This window comes from Hydra vulgaris, chromosome 03 (assembly GCF_038396675.1).
Source record: "Hydra vulgaris chromosome 03, alternate assembly HydraT2T_AEP".
NCBI lineage: Eukaryota > Metazoa > Cnidaria > Hydrozoa > Anthoathecata > Hydridae > Hydra > Hydra vulgaris.
Genome location: NC_088922.1, coordinates 60,055,001 through 60,078,062, shown reverse-complemented (window position 1 = coordinate 60,078,062; position 23,062 = coordinate 60,055,001). Strand labels below are relative to the sequence as shown.

Below are 23,062 nucleotides of genomic sequence, written 5' to 3'. Positions count from 1 at the left end.
TATAATGCAGTGATTTTCATTCATAACATGTTTTCTCCAATTGAATACAATAAAATTTATTTCTCTCACAAAGTTTTATTAAAAAGAACATATTGAATGAAAAAACTATATATAACTTTAATGCTAAGCTAAATGAACTAAAATTTTTTATGGTAACAATGTTTTAATTGTTGGTTCTATTTTAAATAAAGTTTTATTATGTAATTGTTTTAAGTGGTTAAAGAATAGGTTCAGCAATTTTTGATAGGAATATGGAATAGATGGAATAGATAAACTATCAATAATAGATAAACAGGAAAATGGAATGGATAAATTATCTATTCCATCTTAATATCAAAAATTTTTGGACCTATTCTATAACCACTTAACTATAAAAACTAGAGTTATCCCAAAAATTAAAAAAAATAAAGTTAACTAGTAGCTATTTTATTTGAAAAAAAAAAGTTTAAAAAATCAACATAAATAAACTGCTATAAAGACTCTATTTTGAAAAAAAGTTTGAAAAATCAACGCAAGTAATCAACTTAAAAACCCTATTTTTTGTAGAATTACAAAGAAATGCGTCATTAAAAATAAGTAAGCGTAAACAAAACCAAAACTTTCCAGGGATTTATTTATTTTTTCTGTATCAAGTTAAAGTTTTAAGCTAAAAAGATATAAAAAAAATTTTATTTTATTTTTAAAACAAAAGTATCTGAAATTTTTTTTGTTCACTGTCAATCTAAATCCAAATAAGTTGCAACATAAAAAACCATGTTTTTTATAAATGTTTTTTTTTTTACATAAGTTCAAAAATCTGTTGGTTTAAAAAAAATCTTTTTTTAAACGAATAGATTTTTAATATATTCACTTTTTCTTATTTTCACTTTTCTCTACTTTGTACCATTCTTAACAGCTTTCACTAATATTTATCAGTTTTTATTGCTACAAACCTATTTGAACTTACAAAAATCAAAACATGTAAAATAAAGTATATCTTTAATAGACAAATAGATAATCTTTGGTCATTATAACTTTTAAATGTAAAAAAATGAATCTGAAGTTGAATTTTAAAAAAAATGTTTACATCGATATAACTAGCATTAATGTAATCTCTAGATGGATCACTTAGATCACTTCCTTTTATTCTCACTCGTGAATGATCATCTAAAAAAGATTTTGATATAAGGAATATTAATTCATCATACATTTTATTTAAAAAATAATTTTAAGATTATTAAACATGCAACAAAAAAATTCACAGAAACACTCAGCACTCAAAAAATCTTTAAAAAAATAAAAATAGTGAAACAAAACATTCGTAAAACCGAGAAAAATGGTGAAACAAAACATTAGTAAAATCAAGAAAATTGGTGAAACAAAACATTAGTAAAATCAAGAAAATTGGTGAAACAAAACATTAGTAAAATCAATAAAAATGGTGAAACAAAACATTAGTAAAATCAATAAAAATGGTGAAAAAAAAAGTAAAATCAAGTAAACTCTCAAAAAAATCTTTTTTAAAGAATTTCTCATTGAAAATTTGTAAACAAATAATCATACACGGTAATATATTTTTATATCTATTCTTCCATCGATTCCCCTCCAAAAGACCATCATTAGTTGTGTACACTCCATCATTTTGATCAAAACGTTGAAGTTGCTATGAAAAAATTATACATTTTTTTTATTTTATAGGCTATTAAAAAAAAATTTTAATTTTTAATTTCAAACTAATAAAAAATATTTTTAAAAGTATCAGCAATGCAAAGTTGAGAAAATTCGTGATCAGAGCAACATAAAAATCTAAATGTCAAAAATGATATATTAGCTGGACTATACAAAATATTAAAATGGTAAACAGTTTTACATACAAAATACAAAAAAAATTAATAAAACTGCAATAAAAAATGGAATCCCTTAGTTACTATAGATACAACTTATTCTTCATAGTAACAAAGTTTGATTTATTCAAATTGATATAACCAGACTGATACATATAAACGCATACATAGGCTTTGTCAGGAAGACATGCAGTTGCACACTTAGAAAACTTAAAAAAAAAAAGATTTAAGGCAATTGAACCCGGTATTTCAAAAATGAAACATGTTACACTTTTTTCAAATTTAAATTTTTTTGAGCCATTTTATTTATTGAAGTGCTTTACATATTTCCTTTGAAAAAAGTACATCGTCATATACCACAATCAACTTTTAAGCCAAATAAAAATCAAAGTCTGTTTGAAAATGGGACTAGTCCTGGACAGATGCTTCGTTCATGCAGTTGATTTTAATAAACCTGCCCAACAAAACTGAATAAATCTGCCTAAAAAAACCCAATAAAACCTAAGTAGGCTTTTTATGAAATATTTTATAATTTTATGAACATTTCTGAAATCATAAGCACATTATAGTAACTAGCTATAAAAGAAAAGTTTTAATTCAAACACAATATTATTTTTATTTAAAAAAATTTTCACAATAGTGTTTTTAGAAATCAAATGAATTAAAAGATTCATTCTTTTATTTAACTATTTTGTTCATATCTTCACTTCAAACAAAGCTGCAAGCAACCACTATTAGAGTTAGAAGTTACTGGAAGAAAAAAGATTTTTAGAAAAGAAATTTATAGATAACGATTAACACACAACTTAAAAGATTGCAAATTATATGAATCAAGAAAACAAGATGAAGGAAGCGAATTTCAAAGAACTGATGTTCGAGGAAAAAAACTAAACAAAAAAGAATGTTTGGAGCACTTAAGAACAGCCTCAGTTAAAGGAAGAGACTTGATTAAATGATGAGTAACACGAAAATGAATTTAAGTACATGGCATAAGAGATGCTAGCTTTTTAGAGCAGTGCCCATTATAGTATTTATAGAAAAGAGAAAAAGAAGCAACATTACAACAATGTGATAATGGTTGAAGGTTGGCTGAAAGAGCAGGTTTACAACTATGTTTACAATGCATATTTGCACCTTGTCTAAAAAAGAAAGATAAGGCAATAGTATTTCATACAAAGACAGATTTCAGATTTATAAGGAAAAAAGAATAGAATCCTAAGTAAGAAAGTGGCAAGTATGATAAAGAGACTTGGATACCATATATTAAATCTTTTGCAAAATTAGCAAAATCTAGAAAGGTAGTGTACCTTTCTAGATTTTGCTAATTTTGCAAAGGATTTAATATATGGTATCCAAGAAAGATCAGAAGTAAAGTTAATCCTAGAAGATGAAGAGCATATGATTCATTGAATAAATTAGTGTTCATAAATATAGGAAGATCTAGATTATTAATTATGATTAGCTGAAAAAAATTGAGTTTTATCTGAGTTAAAGTTCACCAGCTAATGAGAGCCCCATGCTGTAGCAGAAGTGAGATCATTTACAAGCTCAAATGCCCCCTCCAAGCAATCAAAGAGTGCTGGCTTCTTATCAAGACAGGAATAAATGAAAGTATCATCAGCGAACGATGCCATCTTAGGTGTGAGAATTTCTGGGAGATTGTTAATGCAGATTTAAAAAAATATAGAGCCAAGGATAGAACCTTGAGGAACCCCTGAAGTTACAAAAGGGCTTTGGCATTAGACAAAACTTGTTTACAATGGTTTTTAGAAGTAGTAAACAGATATCTGTTTTCTAGAGAATTGTTTTGCTGATAGATATGAAATGATCATGATTGGAAATTACAGCAGCACAATGAGAGGAAAGCCACAGGGAAGAGAGAGGCTTGACTTCGAATTGTCGAGAGGAAATAAAGCATTCCATGCCAGCCTGAATCCAAGAAGTTATGTAAGAAGCACATTTATCAGCAGAAAGACAAAAGATTTCTACCCAAGGACCATAACAAAAAAAATCACAGAAAGAGTCACAGTCAGATTTAAGGTAGTTGTAAGAGATACAATGTTAAGGGGATTCTGATGATGGAGAAGAGTGAGATAATAGTTTTAGAGAGATCAGACCGTGATCAGAAGCAATAAGGGTGAATGTGAAGAAACAGAGCACTGACTAGGATCAGAAATAAGACATAAGTCGAGTAGAGAAGGTAAATGATCCGGATTGTTAGAGATTGAAAAAGACAAACCTTAACGCCTGCAGAGTCACTGACACTAGAGTCAGGCCATTCAGTGTGATGAGCATTAAAGTCGCCAACAACGATATTGGCCGAAGGATAAAGAGAAAGGGCTTGGTCAATTAGATCAGAAATAATACCAAAAAGAGTGTTGTCTCAAGATGAAAGAGAGCAATGTAGAACAAAGAGAAAGGCCATAGAGTGAAGTGGTCCTAAACGAAAGCATTACTTCACTCTATTGCCTTAACCATAAACACTAAGAACACAAGATAAGACAGCTGACTGCCTCAGAACCATAAAACTGAGTTTTAGAGCTGTACCCTCATTAGAAGATAATAGAATGAGCTGCCTAGTCATAAAAACAGAGACACAGGCAAAACCCAAGCATTGAGTCAAGAAGATCCAGCATTCAAATTAGTCTCACAAAGAGCAATTAGGTCTGGTGAACTTTGCAAGAGATAAGATTCAATATTATTCAAAATTATAGAAAAATATAATTCAAATAATATTAGTGAATGATAGATTTAGAAAACTTGGTGATGACAATGGTTTTTTGTGTTTTATAGTTTTTGGTACGTTGGACATTTATAAATTTGCTAAAGAATTTGACTCAAAGCACAGATAGTACTCAGTACACTTTTTAATATTCCAAGCAATTGCCTCAATACAACTAATAAACCCTTAGCTGTGACAAAGAGTTCTGAATATGGCCTCAACAATGCACACCAAAAGTACAAACAGGGACACCATCCATGAGCAATATGGCACTGTTAATACTCTGATATTTACAGCTGTTGATGGAATCAGTTTCTCTGAGAGCTACCACAGAGTTCGGGAAACCTAACTACCAGCCTGCCTCAGAACCATAAAACTGAGTTTTAGAGCTGTACCCTCATTAGAAGATAATAGAATGAGCTGCCTAGTCATAAAAACAGAGACACAGGCAAAACCCAAGCATTGAGTCAAGAAGATCCAGCATTCAAGATCCTAAACTGGAAACAATGTATTATAAATACATCTACACCAACCTAATAGACAAAAAAGGGATGCAAGGTTGGTCAAAAGATAGAATCTGTTTACCCCTTAAGTCTTTGCCTAGGAGGCCTTCTACAAGACAGTATCCAGATGCATTTAATAACTGTCTTAGATGAGTATTTTTATGGAGACACAATCTCAAGCCTTTACTCAACCAAGAGTCTCAAGGCAGGGGGTGTTTTAAGTTGGAATTGGGTTTCCTAGTTTTTGCCTAAAAAAATGTACCCTACAAGGTAGCAGGGTATGAAGCAAGTTGTACTGGGTTACATGTTACCAGTAGCAGGATAACCTGATTTGACATTCAATAAGATATTTTAGAACAAATAACTGATTAGAATAATTACACTTTTGAAATATATATTTTTACAAAACTAACTATCTATTTTTGATACTGTCTATATATTTGCAAAAGTTTTTACATTAAGATAAACAGTGTTAGAAAAAAAGTGTGCAAGAAAGGTTTTTGCAGTATGCACAGAATATCTTTGAGTTAGACCTTTATGCATTTTATTTAAAAAGAAGAGCAATCCATAGCTCACAGAGATAAGCCTGAGGGATCACAATGCAATACATTATCTGGTGATGCATTAATTAAGGATTATACTGAGTCATTTCCTGTTAAATATGTGCACTACTATAAAAAAGACACATCACATTATTTAGAAAAAAAACTTGTAAAAATATTCAGATCATCCTGTTAAATAAGTTTTACTTAAAATTAGAGTTAAAGATTAGACTAAAAAATCCACACATAAATGACAACTCAAAAAAATCTAGCAGTATTCAGATCCACAAAATTCAAAAAAAAATTTTACAAAAAAATACTGGAAATCGAAACTAAACACCGAGAATAATTCAAATGTGTATGGGATTGCATTTGATTTTATGAAAAATTTGCCACTTCCACATCTCCTTTACCACGAGATCTATGTTAACTATGGCTATATAAGTTTTGCATATATGAACTGTTAACTGGTAAATCATTTTATACTTATTTTGAAAGTAAATCAGTATTTTATTCTTATTGTGAAGGAGTTGCTAACAAAGGTCCCAATGAAGTATGTTCTTTTGTGGTGGATTATATTTAAAAATATATTGGCAATATTTGCACCTATTTTCAGATGGTTGTGTCAGCCAGAATTGAAATCAAGCCTTGGTCCAAATTCTTTTATCACTGGTAGCTGAGCTAGGTATCAATATAAATGAGATACAAAATTACATACCTAAAAGAGGTCACTTATTTCTGCCACATAATGTTTGGGACAGCGAAGAGATATATTTGGAAAAAAAAAGTAAAGTTTATAGCTGAGACTAATGTAACTTTGAAATAAGAGCACCTAATAATGAAGATTATGATAACACAAGAACCCAAGCATTTTAAATTGAAAATTTTTTTATATAAAGACTTTATATAGAAAAAATTTTTAAACTTTTATAAAATTTAAAAAAAATATAGTTAGAGAAACTGAAAGTTTTAGAAACTTATACAAAACTTAAGAAAAGTTCATACCTTCCTCAATAAAAAAACCAAGAAATAAAGGACAATTAACTAACAATTTTCTGATAATCTTTGGATTTGTATGTACAAAAAAAGAATTATTTTAAAAAAGGTGTTACCTTTGAAGTTTAAATTAAAAATATCTATGATAAATATTTTTTTTATAAAAATGTTATTATTAATTTTTTATGAAAATGTTTTTTTCTACTCCAATATTCATTTTTATAAGAACCTTAGACATTATTTTTAAAAAATATTTTTGTTGACCCTGAAAAGTTTTAATGTAACTGTGTCCATCAATTAAAATTTTTGCGTGGTTTTTATAATATTAGTTACTTTTTTTATCCTAGGGATCGTCCATAAATTACACAACGCTAAATTTATTTTGAAAAATGGAGTAGGAGATCTTAAGCTTTTTTACGATTTTATAGCTTTTTTAAGATTTTAATTTAAGTTAATTATATTCAATTTAAAGCGATTTTAATTTAACTTAATTGGCTGTTTTAATAAATTATATGACTTGAGGCTATGCAAGGGGAAAAATATAACCTTTTTTGTTTTGTTTTTTGGTGAAATTGGTGAAATATGGGCGATATTTTCGTTATTGTTTAAAATCCTAATCTTTAGACTTATTTAAATATTAAAATATAAGAAAAAAGTGGCTTAAACAAAATTGCTTAAAACTTACTTAATAGGGTGTATCGAAAAACAACTTTTTTTGAATTTGAAATTGTAATAGAGCGGAAAAGTTGCATAATGCTATAAAAAGTAATTGTGCCAAACTTTTTTGTATTTTTTTGTATGTCTTCAGTTCACGCTAGGGTTTTAATTTTCTTACAAAAACACATTTTCTGACCTTTTTTAATAAATAAAAATAACTAATTCTATGCATATACTAGAGTTGTAAAAGAGTTTAAACATTACACAATGATCAGGTTAGAAACAAATAAAATTTTTAGGAAAATATTTTAATTTTTTTCAGTTGCCGCTAGAGGGCTGAGTTTTTAAGAAAAAACACAGTTTTTATTTAAAATAAAGTAATTTTAATTATGTTGTTGATGCTTTCACTTGTCGTCACTGTTACGATAATGGAATAAAAGAAATTAAAATGTAATAAACCAAACATTCTATGCCAATGGTTATACCAGTGATTTTTAAATGACATTAAAGTATGTAAAATGTCACTAATTATATCATTTATTACCATCACCATCAGCATTATTTACCACAAATTATGTCTAAAATCAAAACATTTATTTAATAAATATAGCAAAAAGCACAGCTTATAATTTATTAGTTCTGATTTACACCTCTTTATTATTCAAATAAATTGAAATGGAAAAAAATTTTATGGCAAAAATGCCTTTTGCTGCAGTGACAACAAGGAAAAAGTCTACTTGTCCTATCTTCGGTTAACCAGCAGCCTTACGTGAAAATGTCTTGCCAACATACAAACATGTCATGCTAAATTATCTTTTCTCAATGCAGAAAATGAGAGTGGAAAGTGGTGGAAAATGAGAGTGGAAAGTGGTGGAAAACAACCTTTTTTAAAAGAAATATCGGAAAACTTGACGCACAAAATAGAAAATTTGTGGAGAAAAGCATCTATACTTACTGTGTCTCATAAACGCATTGTAAAAATGTTTCTTGATTACAATCAAAAGTATAGAAATTTTATGAAGTCTGTTAACAAAACGAAACCTACAGACAAGTTGAAGTCCAAAATAATAACATTTCAAAAGCATGCAGAAAATACTTTATTTGACGTTGCAGCATACAAATGCCTCGATTTTACTAAATGGATTGTGAAAAAGTAAAGAATGTACCAGAGAAAGAACATGATTTTCTCAGCGATCAGAGATTTATGAGAATTATGTATATGGAAGAACTCGATATTCAAAGTACTTTAAGATTACGGCGAAAAGAAGCAAGAAAAACAGAGTAAATAGCTCCTTACTGTCTAACTCATCAACACAGTCTTTAGCTATTAGAGGTATTGAAGCTCAAGCAATATCATCAAGCCGCATTCAGAATTCAAGTTTTTATTCTATATCTCAAGATTCTGACTCTAATGACACTGTAATTTAGAATACTGACTAAGAATCATATACTGATTATTTAGACACATCTGAAAGCTGCAAGCAAAAATGAAACAGAAAAGATAAAACTGAACAAATGAGATCACCGTTACTATCCTTAGCACAAGCCTGCAATAGAGGTGTTTCAAGCAGAGGTGCTGCATTTATAGCCTGTGCTGTGCTGGAAGACATTAACATAATTTCAAAAGGAGACCTATCTAAAGTAATTGATAAAAACAAGATTCAAAAAGAACAGAAAGAAAAACAGACTTAAAATGCAACATTTAGACCATGAAAATATTCAAATGTTAGAAGGTTTGTATTTTGATGGAAGAAAAGATACAACATTAGTTATTGATACAAACAAGGAGAAAAATATACGAAAAAATATATAAGAAGAACATGTAGTTTTAGTACAAGAACCAGGTTCAAAGTATCTAGGGCATGTAGAGACTGCATCAGGGCATGGATACAGCATTAAGACAAGTATAAAAACATTTTTAACTCAAAACAACATTGATAGATCTGAGTTAGTTGCCATGGATTGTGACAGGACAGCTGTCAATACCAGATTTCTTAATGGTGTTATTGCTTTGTTCGAATTAGAACTAAAAAGACCTGTCCACTGGTTTATCTGTCAAATATGGCATCTAATTCAAAAACTAGATGAACCTACATCAGGACCTAACGGATGGTCTGAACCAATTGGAAGCAAACTGAATCGTGTAATACCTTGCCAATAGTCAACTACATTCAAAAATAGACAAAAAGATCTCTTAGTTCTAACCAAAAATACTTACTTGATATTTGCAAAGCAATATCTACAAGTTATTGTCCAAACGCTTTGGCCAACTGAAATCCTGGAAAACTTAACCATGCTAGGTGGGTGACCACTGCAACAGAATATTGAGGTATTATGTTGGATGTATCGAACCATCACACAGGCTGAGAGAAACAGTTGAGTTTGTTATTAAAATTTACTACCAAATGTGGTTCAATATAAGATGTAATCCCTCATGCACAGAAGGTGCTAGACATTTATGGCTAACCATCAATTTATCCAGGTAAGTCAGTAGTGAAATAAAAAGTATCATCGATCCAGTTATACAAAGTTATACATCGATCCAGTTATACATTCAGATAACATGCTTCTTACTATGATATCGGATACTCACCCTAATGTGAGGGAAATTGGCATTACAACAAATAATGAAAGCAAGATCAATGAAAACAAACAAAGTCCAAAAGTTCTCTATACCAGAAATCAATTTTGAAGCAAAAGACTATATAGATCTAATTGATTGGAAAAAATGTAAACTAAATGAACCTCTGATTACCACTCACATTTCAGATGAAAATCTAATTGAAATGTTAACAAATGTTTATCTTCCAGATGTGCAGCATTTTCCCAGGATGTTAGCCAGCCTGGTGGCACCGCGTATAACGCGGTTTCCCACTTGGCTTAAAATTCCCAAATGTTCTTAAGATCATGGTAAAAAAAAAAAAATTAAATCAGTTTCAGATTTAAAGTGTTGCGCTAGACGAGTAAAAAACACAATTAGTACGCACGTGAAGGAAATGAATCAAGTTAATGAATTAAGATCAATTTTTTAATGTCGTCATTAACAAGCAAGATCATTCATTAAAAAGTTGAAAAAAAAATTGTTTAATTTTTAATTGACGTCAGTTATTCTCCAGTTAAAATTGTTTAATACGTTTAATAAATTATTTCATTAATTTATTTTTGTTATTCAAAAAATCTTTATTTACATTCTTGCTGTTTATCTTGAGTTAGGAAAGTTAAATATAAAAATTATAATAAATATTATAATTTAAATAATATTAATAAATAATATAATTTAAAATAAGTTAAAAATATTAAAAAATATTAATAAATTTAAAAATTAATAAATTTAAAAAATATTAATAAATATTATAATTTAAAATAAGTTAATAACGTTTTTATATTAAAAGATTTATTAATAATTTCGGTAAAATAAGTTAGCTGGTAAAGTAAACCGAAAATAACAACAAAAAAATCAAAAATAAAACATGCAATGAAACATATTATATATTTTATATTTGCGTAAAACATAAACAAAGATAATTAAAATAATATTATAATATTATTAATTATTAACATTATTTACAATAATTACAAACAATTTTTTTTTTTTTAAATTTACAAATAAAAAATTTACGTAGATATTTAATGTATATCTGTAAATTGAAAAAAAAAAAAAAAATTAGTTTTTGTATTTAAATATAATTTTTTACTTAAATACCTTAGTTACTAGATATTTAATTATGCCGATTAAATTTAGTTGATGCCCTCATTTTAAAATACTATAGCGTCTGTATGATATTTTGTTGACTACGACATATTTCCGTTAAATGATCAAGTCTGTCAATCATGAAAAGACGAAAAAAATAAAATGATAAATTTTGCGTTATCATAAAATATAAATGTTTGAAGCGAAAAAACCCAGGCCGTAGATTCTTTTTTTTTTTTAAATCTTTTTAAAATCTCAATCGTGTGCCCAAATTCAAATAAGATTTTAAATAAACACGATTTTTAGGTAAAATGAACATCATAGATTAAAAATTTGATCTGTTCCGATCATTTATTGGCGCTTGTTCTTGATTGCAAGTTCTTTTTTGGTCGGAATTCTTGTATTTTTTGTAAAAATTGATAGAAATATTGTATTTTGACAACTATATAAAGCTAATATAGGTCAAAAACGATTAGAACTAGGGTCTATAGAAAATTAAGGCACTTTTTTAAAAGATTTTTAACTAAAGTTAGTTAACGCCGATGAGCGAAAGTGATCTAAAGACTCCGAAATGGTATTCTTTAAATTCATTATTATGGGTAGTAAAAAGGATTAGAAAATTATATAAAAAAGAAAAAAGTTTCTTCAAATATTAAAAAAACCTGAAGCGAAAAAAAATATAACATCTAAAGCTTTTGTTTGGACATAATACGCTTATAAAATCATGCTAATTTCAAATAAATAAGTTCGAATAATTTGTAAATCGCCTTAACTGCACCGAGTATTTAAATTAAAGTAGCATTATATTTGCCGGAAATTGGCGAGCCAACCAAGTTTTTCAATTAAAAGTTATTAAAATTTCGAAAACTTTAATTTAACTTTCATTTAAAAGCTATCGATTTAAATAAGTTTTATTAACTTTTGAATGTATCTATGATAAAAATTGTAATAAAAAATATGATAAACAATAATACGATTACCTATGTAAGAAAGTTAAGAAAATTTTTTTAAGTATTTTAAAATTTTTAGTTTTAAAACGCTAAAGTATTTAAAAACTGAAACATTCAAAATCTTTCCATATAATTAGGGTTGCCAACGTCTGGATTTTACGAAAATTAAAATTTTACGGATTTTAAAAACCTGTAATAATTTTTCTTTAGTGTTTTCCTTCGTAAAAGCCGTAAAATTCTGGCATTCCTACATATTACGTATAGTGTTTTTTATCGACTGTCGTTAATTAAAAAGTTGTTTTAGCAAGTTAAAAAGTTACAAGAGGATCTTGGAAAACGTCAAAAATGTTTTGTTAAAAATTAAATACTATTTAGCATTTTTTTTACATTTCTAATTTAAAAATGAAAATAAAAATAACAGAAGACAATATATGTAACTAATCGTTTTAACCTTTGACAACTGTATTTAAAAGCGATGTACGCAATTAAAATAGATCAAAGTTTCAATGAATAAATTTATTAATTCATTCATTAAAAAAATTGCAAACAATTGTCTTTTGTTCTTGTTTTCTCTCTACAATATTAAACAAAGGAGATAAGCGATTTAAAATTGAAAACTGACGAAGATTGCTCAAAATGAAACAAGTTGAATAATTAGAATTAAACATTTATAAAATATAAAAATATTCCTGAAAAATCAAATAGAAAAATATTCCTATGAATAACCCAGCAAAAATAGAAAATTTTTATTGAAACTTAATTGTTTCTAAAAAATTGTATCTACTTTTTTAAATGTCAGAATGTAATGACCCTTTTTTTTTTTTAGCGGCACCTAAATTCTTAATTTCGCTAAAACGCTGTATGAATTTTTTTCCTGGCTAACACCTTGTTTCCTTGCCATACTCAAGTAGTACAGAGATCCATCAAACTTGTAACCAAAGCTTCAGATCAAGTTTGCGGTTTGGCTAATAGAGACAGCTTCATTCGTGCAAGACTTGCATCGCAAAAAATAATGCCTTTATTCAACACAAAAAGACAGTTTGAGACAGATCCAAATGGATCTGTCTCAAACTGTTGAACTCTATATGATAGTTGAACTCTATTACAGCTAAACATTTTTGAAAAATATTTTCCGCATAACTTTAATTGTACATTATAGACTGGAGAGCTTGTTTGCCAGAAACTCATGAAACTGTGTTTTTTAGTAATAACTCAGATTTCTAGCGGCAAAGGAAGACATTATCTTAAAAATTGTATTCATTTCTAACCTGATCATTGTGCAATGTTTAAACTTTTTTACAACTCTAGCATATGCATAGAATTTGTTATTATTATTTTGTAAAAAAGGTCAGAAAATGTGTTTTTGTAAGAAAAATAATTTAAAAAAATAATAATTCAAAAAAAGTTGTTTTTCGATACACCCTATTACTTTAATTGTGCACTGCTTAACACTTTAAACAAGGCCTGTATGTATATTTATATGTGTTATATACATTATGCATGTTAACCAGTTTGAGTCTTTTATAACTCTAAACTCTCTGAATATAATTAAACTTTAATATAAAAAAGAACAAAAGTGAATATATGTAAAATTAGAAATATACTTCAAACTCTTCTCGAAAACCAGAAACTCCATTCTTATACTGTTTGTGAAGAACTGCTATTCTGTCATTTATTGAAGAAGCAACAAAACTTGTACTTTGAAAAGGCTTTACATAGAGAAAATTTTTTAAACTTTTATAAATATAAAAAAATATAGTTAGAGAAACTAAAAGCTTTTGAAATTTATAAAAAACTTAAAGTTCATACCTCCCTCAATTTGATTGGTGATTGATCCTTAACATCATGCAACTTTGGATTCATTACATAATACTCAATAAGTTCTTGAAGGGATGAAAATGATGGACCAGACTTAATCTCATATTTATTATTTCTACAACTTATTATTACTTGTTGTACCCCATTTGCGCACTTGACAACAAGGACAAACTGACCAGGTTGACTTTGACTCTCACGAACTAGATAACTGCCAAGTCTACCTTTCGACAGTAACATTCTTTCTGCTTCTTTAGCACCAATACTTCCGTGATACCATCTACAAAAGAATAAATTCTCAAAATGACAGAAGGTTATATTTCATAAAATCTAAAAAAAATATGTAATATTTGTTCAATTAAAGTGTGGGGAATATTTACTAATGATTCCTCAAACATAAAAAAAGCATGCAAACTAATGCACATGCCTGAACAGCAACATGCTGGCTCCAAAAAGCCCCTTTAAAAAAATGTCCAATTTTATGTTGACACCTTTCTAAGGGAGCTTATAAATGAATGATAAAAATGAATTTTTTTCAGTAGGGATTGCGGAGTCCCAAAAAAGGGCTCCTGATTTGAAAGTCACAATAAGATTATTTCTTCCTAGTTTTTGGTATTCAAGACCTTTAAAAATATAAAAAAGCTTATGGACTACTAATAGTATGAAAAATTAAGATTTTTAGGTTAGAGGAACAACCAATTTTTGAACCTGGAGTCCTTTGGTATAATGGCGACAAGGACTCCAGGAATCCAGACTTAAGAACAATAAGTTCAAAGTCATTAAATCTCATGAATTTTTTTTTTAATAGCAGATCATAAGTCAACCAACATGTTTAGAGGTTCTGGACACCAGAGACCAAGAAAAAAATAGAGAAACAAAGCCCGAGTCTTTTCCTTCTTTATTGAGCTGCATACCAAAAAATACTCAAAATTTTAATGTTTAAAACCTAAATGTTTAAAGAAAAAAATCAACAAGTGAATGACTTCATTTCATTCAGCAATTTAATTTATGATCAAGTGAACAAAACATCCATTACTGAACACAAACTCAGTATATATACTAGAAGATAATAATAGGCAAACTTGTATACATTTAATGGTGAACTACAACTGCATGTCTTTATTTGGTTCACCACTTGAATTTATGATCAACGAAACATGTGTTAATAAATGTATAAATTTTAAGTAGATAGAACTATCTAAAATTTTTGTTGATAAAATCTAATTAATATTACTTAACATTTATACATTGATTTGAAAAGATAAAAATGCTAACTTAATGTTGTTTTTACAAAACATTACTAATAAAAAAAAGCAACAAAATACAGTCTTAACATTTTTTTTTTTAACGAAACAAAAGGTAAGAACTTTAAAATCTTTTAATCAGTTTTATCACACTTCCATAGTTACACTGATAAATGATTGAAATTTGGTCAACAGAACCATATTTAAATTTATCTTATGTATAGTAAAGCCTACGACCATCCCAAAAAATAAATCTAAAAAAAATTTAATTAAAACTTTTTAATTCAATTTTTTTTAGGTTTATTTTTTGAAATAAATCTAAAAAAAATCTATTAAAAATTGAATTAAAACTTTCCTAAAACACCTATAAAAACCAAAGCATAAAAGGTTTAAAGGTAGACCCATACTATGCAAAAATCTGCAAGATTTTTTTTACTTTGCCTTGAACCCATTATTTTAAAATAAAGTTTTGGCTCTTGTTTCTGTTATGTGCAATGAAAAGCTGAAAATATGCACACATAATTTGGCGCAAGGAATCCAATAAAACAACTTAAAACATTTAAAAACAAACATATCACCTAACACCTTTATTATAATTTTACTAAGGAAAGTTTAACTCTACAAATTAAAATTTATTAGACAAAAAAATACAATCATTCACTTCAATATTATATACTCGCCTTGATCTCATTGTTGAGACATTGATTACTACAATTAAATTTGACAATGGTACCTAACACACATCATTGTTGGCAACCATATGAACTTTTGAGATGGACAAAAAGTCAGCATAAATTTAATTTGGATATCAATTGTAGTAATATCTATCTTTGTAACCATGCCTATATGTCAAAATGAATCATACCTACAAGCAACAAAAGCATTTTGATTTGGTACAATCACAACATCAGGTACTGCTACTTTTGACAGTATAAATCTGCACATTAATGCTCACTTAGTCTTTTAAAACTAATTTCAAAATTTGAAATAAGTATGTATTGGTGGTAACTTATAGTCCTTAGAACAGTTTTTCTCATATCAAATGAGAAAGTGTTGTTGAAAGTGATCCTTCAATTACTACAGCTTGGGACTCACAATGGCTGGTGCATTTTAACAGTCAGAGAGTTGGCATCCTTGAATGCACATTCTTAAGAATGCCAAGAACAGCATTTGAATTACAAATAAATATTACTATTTGGACACAGAAAATAACTGAAAATAAAACCAAGGACACATGTAAGTATGTATATATATATATATATATATATATATATATATATATATATATATATATATATATATATATATATATATATATATATATATATATTAAGTGCATTGAAAAACAGAATTTTTTTAAAATTGCCTTGTAATAGCTCTAAATATATGCTATATAATAAAATATCACTGAATTAACAAAAAATTTCGAAATTAAAATATTTTTAGAGTTGCCTCTTGTCCCTTGAACATTTTAGGGCCCCTAATATTCTGGGAAAAAAAAATTCTTCAAAAGTAGATCAACCAAAAGAAGCAAAATTTTATAAAATGTTTGAAAATAATATTTGTTTTATGTAAAAATTATTATTTTAAATTTCATTGCATAATAACTATGGTTTTCAATTAAAAATAAAAAAAGTGCATTTTTACAGGTTTTTCGATAATATTTTTTTTTTTTTTAAGTTTTTTTATAAAACAATTTTTATTTTCGAACTTTATACATATACATATACATATACATATATATATATATATATATATGTATATGTATATGTATATATGTATATATGCATATATGCATATATGCATATATGTATATGTATATGTATATATGTATATGTATATATATATATATATATATATATATATATATATATATATATATATATATATATATATATATATATATATATATATACACATATATATATATATATGGGTATCCCTTATTTTTCAAAGTTTTTATTTTCTAATGCATAGGTCTTAGTTTTGTTCATTTGCATCTAAAACATTTGAAAATAAATTTTTAGCTTATTTGGAGTACAATAACTCGTGCCAACTTGCATTGAACCATATTCATACAAGTTGCACTTACTTGCATTATTTATTAAAAGGATGGATATGGTCAAAAGGATTTATACATTGACGCAAAATTGATAATTGAAAATAGATGATTATTATTTGATAGTCAATTTTGCGAGATTGTAAAAACCACTTTAGGTAAATGAGCACTTTTAGAAAACCCTGATTCAATTATTCTAGTGATTAACACATATTGTTTTACATTTAAAAAACAGAAGAGGAATTAAGAAGCAATAAATTTTTTTTTTTCTTAATGACGTGAATTATCAAATAACAAGTGCAAAGCCACTGTCTAACCAACAAGTTCTTGCACTACTTTTTTTTAACATTTGTAAAGTTAAATTGACTGTTAGTGAAAGCCCATATCTCGTCATTCAAGAGTGTATTGAATTTTGGAAAAAAGCTAGAATACCAGACTACCAGAGCTATACCTGTGTAAAAAAACTTGTAGATCTTTACCATGGTTGGAGAGAGTTGCAAAAAAATTTCAACAAGATTTAAACAAGATGTTTACAAGCACCCTGAGGAGGATTTTCAAAAAAATTTAGATAATTTATTTGATATAGCACATGCTAATGCTCTGGAATGGATAAAAATACAAAAATAAATAGAATATAAAGAATAAAAAAATAATAATATAAAAAATTAAAAAAAATAATAACAAAGAGGGCGTCCAGGATGTTTAGCTTCTTTTTTGTAGACAAAATATTAGCCGAAAAAGAAGAAAGAGCAAGAGAAAATAAAAAGAACAAAAAAAGACAGCAAATAAGTTTTGGTATCTCCAGTTTCCTGTATAAAAAACAAATGAACTTTGGTTTGAAAGTAACTGAAAAGTTATTGGTTTTATTTAATTTTTTAGAAAAATCACCCACCATGACACTTGGTTACACACTGGCTCCCATATATCAGTGAATATTTTTTTTCTTCAAAAGTATATCAACCTGGGTCTCAAAAGAACCAGAATTTCATAGAGATTTCAGAAATAATAATGGTTTCAAATTATGAATTGTTTTATCATTTTTTATGACATTTTGTTTTGTTTAATATATATATATATATATATATATATATATATATATATATATATATATATATATATATATATATATATATATATATATATATATATATATATATATATATATATATATCAGTAATAAAAGTAATATTTTGGTAAACAGTGCTCAATAAAAAAGTAGAGCAAATATATATTATATTAGAATAATAATAAAGTACAATTAAATTTGTAACATTACTCGGAGTTTCACGTTAAATGTGATCATCAGGCATTAATGTAACGCCTGATGATCGCATAAAGGCTTGAAATTGAAATATATATAAAAGCGCCCAACATTGGACATTGTCCAGCACTTCTCCGTTAAAAAAAAAAATCTATAGACCATTTTGTCCGACATATTTTATGTGCATTTATTTTCTAATCATATTCGTTGTTCCAAAATTATTAATAAATTCAGAATTGTATAAAAACTTTATTTTTTGAACTTTTAATTTTTATACAAAACAAAATTGAAGTTGAACACATGGTTACATTAATAAAATACGTCATTTTTTGAGTTAATTCATTTTTTAAAAGATCCCAAAGCATTACATTTTTCTGAATTAAGTAGCCCAGTTTTAATCACTCATTTTAAAACAGAGCAATTAGTTATTAATTTAAATTTATTATTAGGTATTTTTTTTTGTCTGATGGTTTTTATAAATTTTAAACAATTATTTTAGCTTTTAAAACCCTTTTTAAATTTTTTTATAAAAAATTTCAACGCAATAGTTAATCAAATGCTTATAGAAACCAGTCCTTTTTATTACACTATTAAATTTGAGTTGTTATATAACATTTGTTTTCACGCTAAAAGTTTTTGCTATTAAAAGTGTTTATAAAATTAATCCTAGAAAAAGTTTGAAAAGATTTATAAAAAAACATGTTTATATAAATGTAATTACGTATAATATACTTTGATAATCTAAATAAAATGTGTTTATTGTAAACATTATAATTAATTTGCTACTTTATTTAATAAAGGAATAAGTAAACTAAGTAATTTATGTATTTAATATGTTTACATAGTAATTGATGTATTTAACAATTTTGTATTTTTATTATACATTTTTATTACATATTTAATTATGTATTTAATAATTACATAATTAATGTATTTAATATATTTACGTAATAATTTATGAATTTAATATTTTACAAAGCATCTTGCATAATACAGCAATTTTTAAAAAACCTTTTGTTCGTTGGCGGTAAATTTCAAACGGAGAAGACTGATATATATATATGTATGTATATATGTATATATGTATATATATGTATATATATATATATATATATATATATATATATATATATATATATATATATATGTATATATATATTATATATATATATACATATACATTTGATCCCCACCACATCCCTGGTAGTACCACACTCAACTTGTTTCTCGGCACAGCGGTCTTGTTCACCAAGTTTCGTGTTTCGGAGTTATAGAGTTGAGAGAGGGTCATAACCACAATTAAGTAGCCTCCTCGTCTGTAGTGGCCTTCTGGGCTTTGGGGAGGTGAATTAACATAAAAAAAATATATATATATATATGTATATATATATATATATATATATATATATATATATATATATATATATATATATATATATATATATATATATATATATATGTATATATATATATATATGTATATATATATATGTATATATATATGCAGGGCTTGTGATGAAGCGAGCGCGATCGCGATCCGCTCGTAAAATGCGCCCGTAAACGGTATTTTCAAACATTCTAGGCGCGATAAACAACGCTCGTTCAGCTTATAACGAGCGTATAAAATAATGCTCGTCCAATAGTTCAGGATTATTTTTTTATTTTCATTAAATATTTAAAAAAGATTTTTTATTAAAGATATTCTATCATCAAAGCACTAATATAAAATATAAAAAGCACTACGTTGTTCTCTTTTGCACTAACGTAATGAATGAGCAGTTTGAAGTCGTTAATAGTCACTAATTTCAATAATGGAATGTGCACGTGGAAACACAATGTGAATACAAAAATGCGCAAATAAAATAAGAATAGAAAATTAGAAAACCATTATAAGAAAATTGAAACTGCAGAGTATTTTTAATCTTGTGAAAATATCAAGTAATATTTATTTGATTTATTGTTTGTAATATTCTACACATCGTTTATAATAAAAATAAATATTAATAATAGAGTAATTTTTAAAATTAGTTTTTGTTCATAGTATAGGTTTTTTATTAACTATTATTTATTTTAACTCAAATTTAAAACGATTCTGTTGTTTAGAATGTTCGCAATCACATTCGAAAAGGAAACAAAGTAATGATGTCAACATTTATCAAATGGAAAGTTATTATTCTTATTTATTATTATTTCAAATTATTCTTGTGTTATTTTTTTAAGATAAAAAAAAACGTAATTTAAAAAAGAAGTTTTAGAAAAAAATTAAATAATTAATTTGAATAAAAATATCAAGAAATATAAAAACCATTAACCGTTAATTAAGTTTACAGCGTAACATTTTAAAATAAATATATCAAAGCAACGAAGCAAAATCAAGTCACTAAATTATACTTCAATACTAAATCGATAAGAAGTTGCGTTTTTGTTTGATATTTTTTTTTTATAACATAAATAGTTAAAAATGAAATCGCGATCTGACAATATACAAGAAGTTTGGAAGTATAAAAATCTACTTCGTTGAAGTAGTTTCATGAGTGTGATACTAATTCAAACATTTTTTGACAAAAGAATTATGTAACAAATAAAAAAAGATATAAAAAATAAAAAGCTTTTTATGAGCATCGCCTTCAGCAATTTTCATGATCGTGCTCGCCGACGTTATCTTGAGCGCACATAATCACGCTCGATGAAAACATATTCTAGTTTTACGAGCGCGATATAACACGCTTGATGATTTTCTTCATCACAAGCCCTGTATATGTATATATATGTATATATATATTTATGTGTATATATATGTATATATATGTAAATATATATATATGTATATATATATATATATATATATATATATATATATATATATATATATATATATATATATATATATATATATATATACATATATATTTATATATATATATGGATATGTATATATATATCTATATGTATCAAGCTTTCCCGGGAAACGCATGCAGTCGCACGCCTTGTTTGTCCATGCTTAAAGTAATTTTTTTAGACAACTTTACCATGTTTTTATATAGTAAGCGTTTTAAGAATTTGCGGCAAAATAAAGCTACAAAAAACTAGAAAATAAAACAGTAATACTCGAAAAAAAGAACCAAAGACTATATGAAATAGAAAATCTAAATACGCTAAAAAAAATTTAATATTAAATTAAGAAAATTGTTGTGAAAAAAATAATATTCCTAAATATTTTACTCTTTTCGTTTTCTTATTTTTAGGGCGCTTGCTATTTTCCACTACTAAAATTGATACATGTTGAGGAAAAAAGAAGATAAGAACATAACCCAATTTTTTTTTTTTTGATATACAATTTTGCGTGACTTTTTTCAGTCAGTATATTAAGAAAATACTTAATAATTTGCGCTCCAGATAATTTTGAAACTTGTTTTTCAAATGTTTTTTCTAATCTTTACTGTTTTTATCAATGCACAGGAAAACGAGAAAACTAATTGCTATTTATTTGTAAAAAAAAATTTTTTTTTTACCAAATTTTTCATGTAAAAAAATGAAACGATGCTCTAAAATCTTGTGTTACTGAACTTTTTTAAATTTTTTAAAGTTTTAAAATACATTTTTTTAAACAGAGAAATCATTATGTTCATTGTCTCTAGTGATTCGTTTTAACATTAGAAATCAGTTAATCAATTAACATTTATTAAAGGAACTATGTTAATCTTTTATTTAACTTATTCCGTCATCACAAAATTCATTAATCAAATAATATTTTTTACAAATAAATAAAAATTTATTTTCTTATTTTCCTATTATATAAGTATTGAGAAAAAATGTCAAATATAGCAAAAACATTTTTAAAAACAAAAAGATGTAAAACTGAATAAACAAATTAACGTAATAAACAAATAAACGTAAGAAAAAAAATAACAAAACTTCTTATAGCTCTAGCATACATAGCAAATTAGTTTTTTAATTATATGAACTGATAAAAATCATGAATAAATTGAATATCAAAACTTTCAATTGTGGTTAAATTGTTATAAAAGATATTATTTTCATCAACGACTCCAAAAAAAAAGAATACAAAATTTGTATAAAATTTTATTAAAAAAAAAAATTCATTTACTTTTTTTAATTAAATTTTCTAGTTTATTTAATTTAACTTGATATTTCGTTACAAATTTGTTTCCTTTTTTTAGGACTGGATTTTTTTTTAGTCAATAAGTTTGGCTTTTTTGCCATAAATTATTGAAACGCTTTATAAGTTAAAAGATTTGAATTGCAGTGATCAATTTGTCTAAAAAATATTATTTTAATAGTGGATAAACAAGGCGTGCGACAGCTCACACTTTTCAGGAAGGCTTGATATATATGTATATATATCATAGGCTATTCTAGACCGTTTTCAGCAGCGCCGATCATATTTAGGCGCTGCCCAAATTAAAATTTGAAGACTTTTTTTTTTTATTATTACATTTTTTATCGCAAATATTTTTTTTGCTAAAAAACGCAGATTTTCTGCTAAATTTTGCCAGGACAGGAAGGGGTACCGCCGCCCAAATTTAAAAAAAAAAAATTAAACTCATTTTTTGCAAATGAATTTAATTTTTTTTGCTATGCAACTCGAGCCATACATGAGACAGCAGAGAATATGTTAACCTTGATAAAGTTTTTAGCAGGTTGGGAGACTTAAATGCAAAATAAATTTTCTTGCAAAACAGCTTGGCAGTAATAAATTGCTAATAACTAACCTATTACAAGTTTTTACTTTGATAAATATTTATGCTTTATAAACTTTATAAAAGGTTAAGATAATA

At 26.5% G+C, this 23,062-nt stretch overlaps 1 protein-coding gene across 1 annotated transcript in view; it reads right to left on the bottom strand.

Annotated features, from left to right (window-relative positions):
* Positions 1–23,062, bottom strand: part of LOC100210713 (tyrosine-protein phosphatase corkscrew) — a 52,084-nt gene that overhangs the window by 21,595 nt on the left and 7,427 nt on the right. The window contains exons 4-7 of the mRNA XM_065793860.1: positions 13,694–13,979; positions 13,489–13,593; positions 1,543–1,642; positions 1,067–1,146 (exon numbers count right to left, since the gene is read on the bottom strand). Of these exons, the coding sequence (XP_065649932.1) occupies positions 1,067–1,146; positions 1,543–1,642; positions 13,489–13,593; positions 13,694–13,979 (571 nt within the window). The remainder of the gene's footprint in view (positions 1–1,066; positions 1,147–1,542; positions 1,643–13,488; positions 13,594–13,693; positions 13,980–23,062) is intronic.